Source organism: Vicia villosa, linkage group LG5 (genome assembly GCF_029867415.1).
Source record: "Vicia villosa cultivar HV-30 ecotype Madison, WI linkage group LG5, Vvil1.0, whole genome shotgun sequence".
NCBI lineage: Eukaryota > Viridiplantae > Streptophyta > Magnoliopsida > Fabales > Fabaceae > Vicia > Vicia villosa.
Genome location: NC_081184.1, coordinates 132,315,290 through 132,330,633, shown reverse-complemented (window position 1 = coordinate 132,330,633; position 15,344 = coordinate 132,315,290). Strand labels below are relative to the sequence as shown.

The 15,344-nt window shown below is 32.5% G+C and overlaps 1 protein-coding gene across 1 annotated transcript; it reads left to right on the top strand.

The window, feature by feature from the left end:
- Window positions 1-4,762: 4,762 nt before the first annotated feature.
- Window positions 4,763-14,092, top strand: LOC131605467 (uncharacterized). Its single transcript, XM_058877816.1, has 5 exons — window positions 4,763-4,992; window positions 5,074-5,350; window positions 11,153-12,694; window positions 12,814-12,853; window positions 12,942-14,092. Exons 1-5 carry the CDS (start codon window positions 4,763-4,765, stop codon window positions 14,090-14,092), a joined length of 3,240 nt encoding a protein of 1,079 aa, XP_058733799.1.
- Window positions 14,093-15,344: the final 1,252 nt, after the last annotated feature.

The window sequence follows — 15,344 nt, the reverse complement described above, 5'->3', positions numbered from 1 at the left end:
TTTTTGATTTAATTTTACTTCATTTAAAGTTAAATTAAAAAAGAAATGATCCAAGATAATGATCCAATGCTTTGTCTCTAGCACGAGTCACCAAGTTTGATTCAAATTCTGAAGCATAGAGGTACAGAAGACCTATGGCAAGAGGGGTGAAGAAAATTCAAGCCATGGCCAAGATTTTTAAAAGATTTTTATTAATAAAAAACTCAACAATTCAAAAGCACTCAAGAGCTTAGTTGCTTAAGTTTTCAGCACTCAATATTGCTTATAAATGGCTTGAGTACTTCAGCATCAAGGGGACACACGAAAATCCACAAAGAAGTAGCCAAAACACTTGCAAAAAATACAAAAAAATATCAAAAACATTGTAATTTTCGTTTTCTTGTTTCCAGCCATTATCAATTCAAACTAATTGTCCAAATCATCTTCTAAGACATAATATAGTAATTTTGGATCATTACTCATGGCTAGATGCTCATAGAACTCATGTTTCAAAAGTAACATATTCATGCATATTTTCAACTTCTAATATTTCCATTATAAGCATGTTTAAATGAAAACTAATGACTTTGTTAGCTTCCTGAGATCATATGGAGTAGGTTTGACGTGTCACATGTGAGCCTAAAGCCCTGAACCATTGTGTGCCATGTTTGAAGCTCAAAGCTTCAATCTCTTCGTTTTCATACTTAACGTGCTCAAATGAAGAAACTAACCCCATATTCATGTTCAGGAGGAAAATTTAAATGGATCTGGGCTGGTTGTTTTTTTGTTTGGCTCCATTTTTGCAGGTTATGAGCACAGGTAATAATGGCGGTTCTGCGAAGAAAAAAATGGTGGTTAAAACCGCCACAATTCGCGTAGAGAAAAAGCTGAAGGAGACGGAGGTTGAAGACGATCACGCGTCCAAGCGTGGTTCGCTAGTCAATTTTGACTCCTCTCTCCGCTCGCGTGGCATCATGTGGCTGGCCAGTCAACATTTCAACTCTTCCTCTTTCCATTTCCATTGGTCCACGCAGGATGTGGTGGACCCAGTCTGACTTTAGTCATCCCCACAAATTCAATGCTTTACCCTATCCCAAGACTATCATGTGCCTTAAATCACAGCCCTTGGATCGTCACTGTATCATCATCATCACATACTCCCTCATAGATCAAACACATAGGATCACAGATTTAAATATTTTCTATTTTATTTAATTTTCTTTGTAAAATTATTTTAAAATAGTTTTAAAAATAAAAAATTTATGCAAAAAATATTTTTAGGTTGATAAAATATTGTATTAATTTTTACACAAAAATATTTTATTTTTCTTAATAATTAAAATATTTTGTTTAGTTAATCAATATATATTCATATATTTCCCTTTTAATTATTTCTAACCTATCAAAAAAATCATAAAAAAATATTTTCTTGTTATTGAATTAAGTTTATATATTATAAACTAATTTTGTACATATTTAGATTATTTTTATCCTTAAGTTTAATTTATGTGTATAATTATTTGTCTAATTATATGTTAATTAATTTAATAATTTCAAAAACAATTTCAAAAATCACAAAAAAATTAATTTCATTTTAAAATTAATTAACAAACAATTTGGACATATTTTAGACTTAATTTTTTTTAGGGTCAAATTTTATTTCAAATTCTTAACCTTTTAATTAAATTAACACCATCAAAAAAAATCCAAAAATATGTTCCCTTTATCTTATTGCAATTTAAATTCATAGATAAGTGTATAGGTTGTCAAATTCATGTAAATAGTGTAGTTTACATTTCTCACACAATCGATGTAATAGCGTAGATTTACTTTCCGCATTTTACATTCCCGCACTTTAATTTCTGTACATATAAAACTGTGTATGTCAAGAATAATAACTGACGCATTAGATCACTAATCTCAAGACAAAATATATCTGAAAACAAGACACAATCACACTTGCACCTCTTAGGGTAATCCCTCTGTTACTCTTTTCAAAATCAAATCTTACTGTTTCAAATACAATTCAAATTTCTGTCTATATCCAGTCAAGGAAAATTTTCTAAAGGAATAGGAAAGAACCTTATAAACTTAGGATATACCTCCTAATTGCTTGCTCAATCAAAAACAACAAAAGTTCTCACATATCACTGTTTTTTTAAAACAAACTTTCAAAAGACTACACTTTGTATATATCCAAACAAGGATCATTACGAAGTTAAAAATCTTTTTCAAACCATCAAAATATCTTTCGAAAGATAAATACTTTGTATACATCCGCACAAGGATCATTACAAAGTTAACTCTTTACAAAATATTTAAAACCACATACAAGCATTTCAAGCAAAACAAACAATTCAAACAAGTGAGCTAAGCAATTAAGAGCCCATGGATAACCATGGATACAAAGGGTGCTAACACCTTCCCTTTGTATAACTTACCCCCGAACCCAAAATCTCTTTAAGGTCTTTTTCTGTTTCTTTTATAAACCTTTCCTTAATTGGATAAAATAAAAGTCGGTGGCGACTCTCTGATTTTCACAACTCAAAAAATAAAAGAAGAGTCAGTTCGCATCCCACAAAAAACCGAGGCGACAGAATGATGAACTTAATTGATATGAACAATACTTGTATGCTTAATCTAGGATGGAAAATGAAGTGTGAGGACAAGCCAAGGTTTTAGGGGAAATATGATAAAGGTCATAATTCTTTCTCAAAAGTGGAAGTCAAAGCCTATGATTCGAGCCTTTGGAAAAATATTGTAAACATCTGACCTATCTTGATTGACATGGCTTACTGGAGTATAGGAAATAGGGATAGAATTAATGTGTGGAAGGATAATTGGGTCCATCCAGGGCTCATTCTTGAAAAGTTGGGGATTTCTTTTAATTGATACACATCAAATTGAGAAAGTTGGCGATTTGACTATTGAGATAGGAGGTTGGAATCTGGACTACATCAGGAATATTTTTCCCTCAAGATATCTTAAATAAGCTGTTAGCATTATATCCTTCCAAGTGATGTTATGGTGAAGAGGTCGGCATGAGGAGACGTATAAAGTCTGGTATATTCATAGTTTCAAGTGCTTATAATCTCATTAGCTTGTCCAACAGTGAACAAGACAATTCTGAATCCTGAGATTTTTTTTTTTGTAAAATTGATGTTATTCCAATTGATTGGTTGCATTATCCAAAATAATATGGAGTGTACAAGATATTTTGGTGAATAAAGGACGCATGTGGGACACGATGTTCCAGCGTGTGTGCAACATCTGGCCCTTGTGAGCAGGTCAATGTTGTTGTTATTCAGAGCGTATTTTATGGATGTGTGCAACGAGATTTGTTGCTATCTTTTAACAATGTGTTATTTATATTTATTTGATAAGATTGAATAAGATTAAATCAATTTAATTGGAGATTTAAATTTGAAGAAAAATAAATCAAATCTTTTTGGAGCCTTTTGGGAAAACAAAAAAAAAGCACTTTCTACAAATCTAGATGTGATATACTCTTATGCCCATTGAATAAAAGCCCAGAAGTTGTATTGTTATTAAAAGAGACTCAAACCTAACGTTTGAAGGGTGTGCAAGAGTTGCATATCTTTGTGTTAGGGTTTCTATTTTTAGTCCTTTGTTTGTGTTATTGTTTGTACACCATTCTAGCGCTTGCATTCATATCTTAAGGCATATAGTTTGGTTTGTTAGTTCAGTTGTAATTCAACATTCTTGAAATTTCTTATCATATTGATCACTAAGGCTAGTGATTGAGAAAAAGTGAAAAGGGTTCTCATATTTAGGAGGAGTCCTAAATAGAAACACATGGGTAGAATTAAGAAGAGGGGCATTGAACAATGATTTTTAATCTAAGACATTTTGTACTAATTCTACTGAGAGTGGCTTTCCTTTTCTTTCTTTTTTGGGTTTGAATCCCCCTAGACATAGTTGAGGTTGCACCAAACAAGGTTACCAAATATCTTGTGTTCTTTATTTCATTTTTTTACTTCATTGTTGCTGTAAAAAAATTCATTAATTTGTACAAAATTATCTTAGACATTGTGTCCAACATCTGTCTCCTTGAGAATATAATTTCAATTGGCATCAGAGCAGGTACCCTGTTCTGTTTGGGTGAGCTCTAAGGAAGATATTTTATGTTCAAATGAACAAACTAAGGATGGAGGGTTAGTCAATAGCCTACATGTCTTGGATGACACCAACTATGATTATTGGAAAGCTAAAATGGTTACTTTTCTTAAATCAATGGCCAGCAAAACATGGAAGGTTGTTGTAAAAGGTTTGAAACATCATGTGATTACTTCTCAAGATAGAACATCAATCTTAAAGCCTGAAGTTGATTGGTCAAAAGTTAAAGATGATGAAGCTCTTGGAAACGACAAAGCTTTCAATGCTATTTTCAATTGTGTGGACAATAACATGTTTAGATTGGTCAACACATGTAATGAAGCCAAAGAAACATGAGAGATTCTCAAAACTGCACATGAAGGAACATCTAAAGTGTGTATGTCAATGCTAAAGCTCCTCACAACATTGTTTGAGAATCTGAGAATGAAAGAAGATGGGTCCATCTCTGACTTCAACATCATACTGCGTGACATTGCCAACACTTACTTTTCCTTAAGAGAGAAGATGTTTGAAGAAAAACTGGCCAAAAAAAATTATCAGATCTCTACGTAAGAAGTTTGATATGAAGGTAGCAGCTATTGAAGAAGCCTAAGACTTAAGAAAAATCAAAGTTAATGAACTCATTAGTTCTCTACAAACCTTTGAGATGTCTATAAATGATAGGTCTAAAAAGAAGAACAAGAGAATTTCATTTCTATCCAACACTAAAGAGGATGAAGATAAAGGTGAAAGAGAAGAAAGTTTATCATATGTCATAGCTCTTGTTGGAAGAAAGTTCAAAAAAGCCTTGAAGAAGCTGACAGAAAATGGAGGACAAATGTCCAAAACAACATGTCAGACATTGGTTCCCAGCGCAAGAGCAAAGATGAAGACAATGTAAGAAAGGGAAAAGGAGCACAATGTTACAAAAGTTAAGGGTTTCGTCACATTAAAGTTGAATGTCCTACTTTTCTAAAGAAATAGAAAAGCATTATCAATAACTTGGTCTGATTCTAATGATGAGAGTGAAGGAGAAACTGCTAACAAGGTGATGGTCTTTATTGGGAAGTATGAATCTAGGAGTGAGTCTAGTGATGAAGATATCACTGAGGAATATTTAGTTGCAATATACAGAATCTTATACACCAAGTTGGAGGAAGCTTTCATAGCAGGAGAGAAACTGAAGAAAACTATAAGTGATCTCCTTCAAGAAAAAGAGAAACTTGTTTCAACCATCACAAGTCTGGAAGAGGAAGTAACTTTGTTAAATTCCAAACTTGAAAATATGACAAAATATGTTCGAATATTGAACAATGATTCATATATGTTAGATGAAATCTTGGAAGTTGGGAAGATGTCAGGGAATATAAAGGCTACAGGGGTTGACTACAGCTCCATGAACAAAAAGATCAAAATTTCCTCTAAGAAGTTTGTTACTCCTAACCTAAGAAAAAAATTGAGTTCCTGATGGTGGACCACATGTCTCAACAACCGATTCGACATATGTACCCTCAGTATAGAAGCTATACAAAATATTTTGTCAGATGTCATAATTGTGGGAGATATGGTCAAATAAGGCCATATTGCTATAAATTGTATGATTATCCTCATTCCTATAGTCAACCAAGGCTTAATAGAAAATCTGGCAAGAAAGTTCATGCAAGGAAAATGTGGAAACCCAAAGCAACAACCATAAGTCTCATAGTCAATACATCTCTTAGATTTTCGTCAAAAGAAGATTCTTACTTTGATAATGATGTTCTAGGCACATGATTGGAGAAATGAACTATCTAGAAGAGATAAAATCTTACTTAAATAATTATATTACTTTTGGTGATTGAGCAAAAGGTAAAATCAATGTCATACAAAAACTGTTTTGTCCAAGTTTCCCTTTCCTCGATGATGTGATGCTGATAGAAGAATTAACTACAAACTTGAACAGTATAAGTCAACTATGTGATCAAGGTCTGAATGTGAGCTTCAACAAATCAGAATGCGTTGTTTCCAGTAAAGATCAAGAAGGGCTATTGAAAGGCTCAAGGTCCAAAGACAACTGTTATTTGTGGGTATCTAACAAATGTCAGTGTAACATCCCGATTTTTATTAATATTTTTAATAATTATATTAGTAATTATATTATTTGGTGTTTTTAATAATTGCTTATTTATTTAGTTTTTATGTGATATAATAATTATTTAAGTATTTAATTATGTGAGTGTTTGTGTTGTTTGACTTAATTGAGTTATTAGAGAGATATAACTAAATGGGCCTAAGTGATAGAAACATAATGGATGGATTGGTGGGTTAAGCCCAATTGACATAAGTGAGATAGTAAGAGAAGGTTAGGGTTTTAGAGGTTACTATTTTCATTTGGGGAAAAAGATAGGAAGAAGAGAAAAGAGGCAAAAGGGAAGAGAACAATGGTGGAAGAGAAAAGCTAGAAGAAACCACATTTTCGCCGCAAGTTTCAGCATTGAGTCACCTTAGCAAAACGGATGAATCTATCAATCCAACCGTTGGTTTGTCGCGTGGTTTTGACACAACGTTCCTGACTCGTAGAGGTAAGTTCTGACCGGAGCGATTTTAATTTTGAGGGTTTTAAGTTCGTCTGATAAGCTGATTTCCGAACTAGTTTTTAGGTGTGTCTCCAAATTATGTTTGAAGGATTTATTTTGGAGAAAAGCTTAGAGCTATGGTGAAAGAGTCCATATTTGCCAAGGTAAGGGTGGGGTTCTTTCATGCTAAAGGGTTGTATGATAGTATGTTATGGTGGGTTTGATTCTATACTTTGATATACATGTTCTTCTATGTTGCAATTTTGGGTATTTGATGATTTGTTGGAATGTGATGATATAAATGTGATAAGTTGTGTGCAATTGATAATCTATGTGTATTAGAATGTTGTGTTTGTTGTGGGTAAACCATTGATAGTGAAATAATGAGTTTTGGTTGTAGAATTGGAAAATAATGGAATAGAAATATAATAGTTGAATTGAAATTAATATAGTTTGATTATTAATTGGATAGTTAAATTATTAGTTGAATTAATTCCAATAAGTCTATGTGATTGGAATATACTTGGACTTGAACCAATTATTCAGTTTATCGATAAATTACGGTATTTTGAGAAATTGACCGTATTTGTGTTTTGGTTGAATATTCAAGTTGAGAATAATATATTGTTATGCCAATGATGTTGTTTTGATAATTAACATTATTTCTACTTGATTTAGTTGATGATTAAAAGTTGATTTGATTTACTTGACATATTGGCATATTGAGATTATTTTGAGAATTGACCAAAAATTGTGATTTCGATTTGGATGTCTTTGTTGCGAGTAATGTTGTGATTGTCAATATGATTATTATTGTGCATTGTTATGTGATTAACCTTATGGTATGAATCCTAGCTAATTGTCGTTAGTTTAGTAGATTATGATGATAATTGTGATGACTGTGTTAATATGTGAAATTGAGTAATTGTGTCGATGTGCCGAAACATGATGATAATTGTAATGATCTTGATGATATGCGAATTGTATATTTGTGACGATTTTGTGAATACGTGATGTTGTATATATTTGTGAGGATGATTTTGTGACTAAGTGAAGATGAAATATTATAGTGACGTGAATTACCTCGAATAAATGGTAATGTGATTGTGATATAGGCTTATGCCTCGTGACGATATGTGATTTTCATGAGTATGTTGTGTTGTCTTGTTTGTCGAGTTACATTTCATATGCATACTCTGTGACGGCTTGAAAACTATGGCAAACATGACGGACCAAATGGCAATTAGTGACGGGGCTGAAGCTCCGATTGGTACCACATGCATATGCATAGTATGAGTCGCATTCGAGTTTGTATACCGAGTTGCATTCGATTCATTGTTATGATGTGTGGATGCATAGTTTGTGAAGTTGAATTCATTTGATATGGATTGTTGATGTGTTGTAGATATGATGTACGTGAATGAAACATATATGATGAGACTGTGAATATATATGATGAGACTGGGAGTAGTTTTGTAGTTCTTGGCTTGTGTTTGTTGGTTGGTTTTTTTCTTGATTTTCTTGGTTGTATAAGGGTGAACACCTCTAGTGCTTATCTTTAATTCCAAGTGGCCCCTTGCTTATAAAAAAGTACTTGTTATTTTAGGTACCAATGGGAGAGTGATTTTATACTTTCTTTTAAATTTTTAAAAAATAAAAGCAGTTCCAATTTTTAAGTTTTTAAAACTCAAAATTAATTTTAAATATTAAAATAATTATTACAATATGTAATATGAGTTTAAGGGTAGTGCACAGAGAGTGTAAAACAATATTGCACATACAACCAATTAAAATCTTTAAATTTACCATGTTATATCAGTATTTTAAAAATAAAAAGAAAACATGATTTGACGAGATACACGTCTCTCGTTGGTTAACAGTGTAAAGAAAATTATTGTGAGTGCACATTCCTTTTTCTCGTGTAATATACATTTAATAGTAATTTAAAAAATAATAGTAAAATTAATCAAATTAACAACAATATAATTTTAATAATAATTGAAAGTGTTAGTTGTCGATAGACCATTAGTATATTGGTGGTTGGTTATGATCAAGTGGTGGTTGGTACTGGTAAAAAATTATAATAAAAGGCGTAATTGATATATAGTAGTTCATACTACTATATGAGAATACCCTTATGTTTTTAGAAAATATTGATCACACAACTAGACATGAATATGTAAGCTTTCACACTTTCTCTCTTTCACACTCTAAAGCTTTGATTCATTTTGTCAATCGTATAAGAACTTCACTTGAATATTTTTGAGGATGAGGCTTTGGATGCTACATGAATGAACCTTTTTACTAATGATGTTCTATGGTTGTAAACTCTATATGCTTTACTCGATGATTAGTACCATAGAAAAATACCTTCATTAAAGTTTACATCAAATTTACCAGGATTGTCATTTTAGTTATTTAAAATAAAGCATTTGAAACCGAAAAAGAAAAAATAGGAAATATCAGATTTCCTGGCTTTAAGTAACTCATATGGTGTCTTATCTAGGATAGGTCGAATTGCCATCGTATTTATAAAATTACTTATGCGGACTCATTTCTCTTATTAATGTTTGAGACAATTCTTCTAAAATACGATTGTTGCGTTCAACAACATCATTTTGTTGTGGAGGTCTCGGACATGAGAAATTATGATTAATCTTATTTTCGTTATAAAAGTTTTCAAATTGATGTTTTAAAAACTTACAATCATGATCACTACGGAGAGTGACAATTTTAAAATCGTAAAGATTTTGAACAAGCTTAAAAAACCTAAAATAAGCTCTAAAGGTAACATCCTTACTGGATAAGAAGAGCGTCCAAGTGAATCTAGAATAGTCGTCCACAATAACAAACCCGTAGTAGCTACCGCATGGACTTCTTGCCCTCGAAGGGACAAATAAATCCAGACGGATAGGCTCAAGAGGTTTTGAAGTGGAATTAATGTCTTTTCGATTTAAAGAAAATTCTCGTTTGCTTTCCCATTTGGTAAGCATCACAAAGTTCATCTTTTGAAAACTTTTATATTTGAAGACCAACTACTATATTTTTGGATGTTATCTTATTTATTAAGTCAAATGTACATGTCCTAAACATCTATTCCATAGTCAAAATCTTCATTCTTAGTAACTAAATATTTAGTACCATACATTGACACATCATCCAATTTTATGGTATTTGTGGAGGGATCTCTCACAATATAAAATTTGTGGAGAGATTTCTCATAATATTTTACTTTTCGTGTTGTCTCCATAAGAGACGCCGCTTTCTTTGTGATCGAACTTGATAAACATCAAAGCTTCGCTCTTCATGTGTCTTGAACACCTGCTATCTAGGAACCACAACCTTTTTGTGAAGGCATGATAATTCTACAAAAAATCAAACAAGTAATTTAGGTACCCAGCTAGTGGTTCATGGGGATAGTTTAAAAATACTTATGTATCCAAGCCATTGTACTCTTAGAAAGTTTGGCATTCCTAACATGGCAAAAATATCTAATGTAACCTTTATCACCATATAATGACATGTTGCTTTATATAAAATATTATTTCTATCTATTCTAGCAAAGCAAGATTTTTTTATAAATAAAAAAAAATTGATTCCTCTTTCGCTTGGAGAAGTAAAAACAATGTTAGATAGAGAAATAGCTTGTAGCCAATTACCTTTTAAGATTTTCATTTTCAAGTTTTAAAATTGAACAAGTGTCACATTCCATCTTTACTACCTTTTCAACTAAAATATTATAAACAGACAATTTCTCAATAACGAGATATGCATATTCTTCCTTTAAGAAATCTATGGTACTAGTAAGATCACAAATCTCCTTTTCAAGGTTTGAAATAAGTTTCTTTTACAAATTTTTTTAAATGAACCTAATATGTCTGCATGTATTTCTCTAAATGTTTTAGATAGTTATTTATAAGAAGATTTAAATCAATGCTTTAGACGACATATCTGCAAACTACTTTTACGATCAATAGAGAATCAAATCAATTAAAGTATAATCTTTGTATCAATCAAAACAATAAATAATTTTTTTTCCTTCTAACATAAATCAGCTAAACTATATATATATATATATATATATATATATATATATATATATATATATATATATATATATATATATATATATATATATATATATATATATATATATATATATATATATATATATATATAGAGGTGGAGCTTATAATAATGTCGAGTTGAATGAGTTTGCGGCCTTCATTGAAGATAGTTTGTTGGTGGATGTTCCGAGTAAAGGTAAAAATTTTACTTGGTATAGCGGAGATGGCAAATCTATGAGTAGAATTGATAGGTTTCTTGTTTCGGAAGATGTGGTGAATGATTGGGGGGTGGTAGGCCAATTAGTGGGGGATCGTGACTTATCCGACCATTGTCCAATTTTGTTGGAAGTGGATAAAAATGATTGGGGTCCTAAACCGTTTAAATTCAACAACGAATGGTTTACTTTTGATTCTTTCTTTCCATTTGTGGAAAAGGAGTGGAAGGACTTAAAGGTGTATGGGAGAGGTGATTTTGTGTTGAAGGAAAAGCTTCGTCTCCTTAAAGGAAGGCTTAGATGGTGGAATTATGAAGTTTTTGGTAGAATTGAATTAGATGTAGAAGAAGGGGCTAGAGATATTAATTTGGGTGATGATAGATTGGAAGTGGGTGGGAGTGATCTTCATGAGGAGGCTTTAAAGGATAGGAAGGAGGCTACTAGTCGGTTTTGGTCAAATTTGAGGATTAAAGAGAATATGCTAGTTCAAAAAGCTCGTTTGAAGTGGCTCAAGGAAGGTGATTCTAATAGCGGTTTCTTCCACAAAGTCATGAGAGAAAAGAGGAGATTCAATCACATTGGTCCTATCACTTCTTCGGGGGGTCTTTTGGAATCGGTTGAAGAAGTTAAGGAGGAGGTGGCGCGTCACTTCACGAGCAAATTTACGGATGGGGAAGGGGTTTCTCCTTCATTAGAAGGGATCCATTTTGAGAGCCTTAGTAATGTTGATAAGGTGAGGCTTGAGAGACCGTTTTTCGAAGAGGAGGTTTTGGAGGCGATTTCGGAGTGTGGAGCATCCAAAAGTCCGGGTCCGGACGGTTTCTCTTTTCTTTTTATAAAGAGGTGTTGGTCTTTTTTAAAAGATGATTTTATGAGATTCTTGGATCACTTTTATGTTGGCGGTGAATTGTCCAAAGCGGTTACGTCCTCCTTCTTGGCTTTGGTCCCGAAATCAACTAATCCTTTAGGATTGGATGATTATAGACCCATTTGCTTGGTGGGTTGCATGTACAAATTGGTGGCTAAGTTGTTGGCGGGGAGATTGAAACTTGTGTTAAACTCCATTATTTCCAAGTGTCAAAGCGCTTTCGTTCCGGGAAGGCAATTACTCGATGGAGTTGTGGTGGCAAATGAAGTGGTTGACTTCGCTAGGAAAGAAGGTACTTCTTGTCTTCTTTTTAAAGTAGATTTTGAAAAAGCTTACGATAAGGTTTCTTGGAATTTCTTACGTTTCTTGTTGGTTAAAATGGGCTTTGGTATTAAATGGCGTAAATGGATGGAATTGTTGGTTTTTAAAAGTGACATGTCGGTGGTGGTTAATGGAAGTCCTACGAGGGAATTTGTTGTCAAAAGAGGTTTGAGACAAGGTGATCCTTTATCGCCATTTCTTTTTGTTATTGTGGCGGAAGCTCTTACTAGGTTGGTTCATAGATCCATCTCTATTGGTGAGTATGAGAATCTAGTGGTTAGGCGGAGTTGTAAGGTGGACATCCTTCAATTTGCGGATGACACGCTATTGATCGATGAAGGTTCTTGGAAGCATGTTAAGGCTCTAAAGATTGTTTTAAGGGCTTTTGAGTTAGTTTCGGGTCTTGGTATTAATTTCCACAAAAGTAAATTAATTGGGATTAATGTGTCACCATTCTTTTTGGAAGCCGCATCGTATTACCTCTCTTGTAAGATTGAAGATAGTAATTTCTATTTTCTCGGTATCCCAATTGGTTTTAATCCTAGGAAGGAAGCTACTTGGTTACCTCTTTTGGTAAAGTTGAGAAAGCGGTTGCGGGGTGGAAGAATAGGTTTCTCAACCTTGGAGGTAGAATCACGCTTTTGAAGTCTATTTTGAGTTCTCTAACTATTTTCACCATGTCGTTCTATAAGATGCCGGTTAAAGTGGTTCGAGAATTCACTAAGTTGCAAAGTAATTTCTTATGGGGGGGGAGTGGAGGAAAAGCGCAACATTCATTGGGTGAGTTGGAAAATTGTGACGTTACCATACTTATATGGAGGTTTGGCAATTAAGGATATTAATGACTTTAATTTGGCTCTTCTTAACAAGTGGAGATGGAGGATAGTTCAAGGGGGTGGGTGTTTGTGGTATGAGATTTTGAAGGCCCGGTATAGCGATCTAAGCATGCATGTTATTTGTGGAGGTGAGGTTTCAAATCTTTCTTCTTTCTCTTTTTGGTGGCAAGACTTGTTAAAGGTGGGTTTTCTCTCACCTTTTGAAAAAGACCCTTTTATTTCAAATTGTCTTTTTTATGTTGGAAATGGTTTTTCTACACCATTTTGGGAAGCTTGTTGGTTAAATAATGTTTGTTTGATGGAGGCTTTTCCGGAGCTTTATGGGTTGTCTTCGTTGAAGAAAGTGTTCGTAGCGGCGATGGGTGGGTGGTGGGAGGGGGAGTGGAGGTGGGGAGATCTTGGAATACCGGAGGGAGCGGCGTTGGAAGCGGGTTTACTTGTCAAGCTTTTAGATTTACATGCTCTTTTGGAGTCACACGGTGGTTTACATGACGAGAAGGATACCGTTGCTTGGCTTCTTGATACGGTTAAAGGGTTTTCGGTAGCTTCATGTTACCATCGGTATACTATTTTGCGCACTCCTTTTGGTCCTCAAAATAGGAATGATGTGGTTTTGGAAAAAGTGTGGAAGATGGAGGTCCCTTTCAAGATCAAAGCTTTTGCTTGGAGGCTTTTTGTGAATAGACTTCCCACTAAGGACCTTTTAATGTATAGAGGTATTAAGTTCTCTTCTTCTAATTTGAATTGTTTTTTTTGTGATAGGCAATTGGAAAATAGAGACCATTTATTCTTCAATTGTGATGTTAGTAAGGTTGTTTGGAATGAAATTGCTTTGTGGGTGGATTTACCGGGTTGGAAAGGGGAAGATTGTATTCCGTTTTTTGTGGAATGGTTTTCCATGGGCCATGTAAAAAATATCAAAGGTGGCAAATTGGGGGTGTTGTGGCTTGCTACTTGTTGGATCATTTGGTTGACAAGGAATGGCTTGTGCTTTAGGAATGACTCTTGGAATATTAACAATATTGTGTGGAATATCAAAATTTTGGTATGGAGGTGGTCGGCGTTCGGCGATATTGCTTATCCCAATTGTAGCTTTTACGATTTTAGCAAAGACCCTTTGTCTTTTATGTCGTAATTGTAATTGGTTTGTAATTTCGTTTTGTCGGATTTATTCCGGATTGTGTATCAAGGTTGGAGAACCCTTAGTTCTCTCTTTTATTAATTCTTGCTTACACAAAAACAAAATATATATATATATATATATATATATATATATATATATATATATATATATATATATATATATATATATATATATATATATATATATATATATATATATATATATATATATATATATATATATATATATATATATATATATATATATATATATATATATATAAAGAATAATTTGACCAGAGACTTCCAAGCAATAACTCTCAAACCACTTGTTGTTAAAATAACTCTAGTATATGGAACAAAACACAATAAAAATCAAAATAAGATATTTCAAAAATAATAATAATTAATGTCTCACTATGTAAGCATATCCAAAGAAGAAGAAAATAAAGTTGACTAGGACACACCTATAATGTATTTATTCTGGTTCAATTAAATTAATATATTCAAGAGGAGCAACATCTCATGGATCCACTATATTTCAAGAGAGATTATAAGATGAGTTACAAAAAATAATCGTTTCAAGTTTATAAGAATATCTTTTATTTTTTATTCAAGTTTTTTTCAATGTCATCCCCATTCAATATATGAATTACACAAATATAAAATGTTTATACGTTTTTCCTAATGTATCTTTCCGTCAATATTTAAACCGAACAAATTCAAGTCCAATGTATGCTTAATAGTGTTTTTCAATCTATTTAAATATCTCAAAAGTCTTGTAATTTTTAAAATAATGAATTCTAAGGATATCTCCCTTTACCTCTCTAAATTTTACTCATAAAAAGTTTTAATCAACAGAAACATTTTTCTCATAAAAAGTTTTAATCAACAGAAACACACTTATGTATCTTGCATATAATGCTTTGTATAAATTCGCTCCATTCATACATGATACAACTCCTGCAAGTGCAGGTTTCATTCAAATCTACAATTCTAAATGATCTAAAAACATTTATAATATTAATAACAAAATTTAACTCCTGTGAATATATTTCATAAAGTTTCTTGTTTGAATTTCCGCTAATAATTAACAATTATTGTGTTGAATCAGATTTTAAATTTTCTATATAAATAATTTTAAAAAAAAATGTTCAAATTTTATAAAATTTCTAATTTCTTTTTGTTTCAATAAATTTAACTTATTTTCCAATTCCTTTTTCATATCATTGACTAACCTTAGGCTATATAAATGCCATAAGATA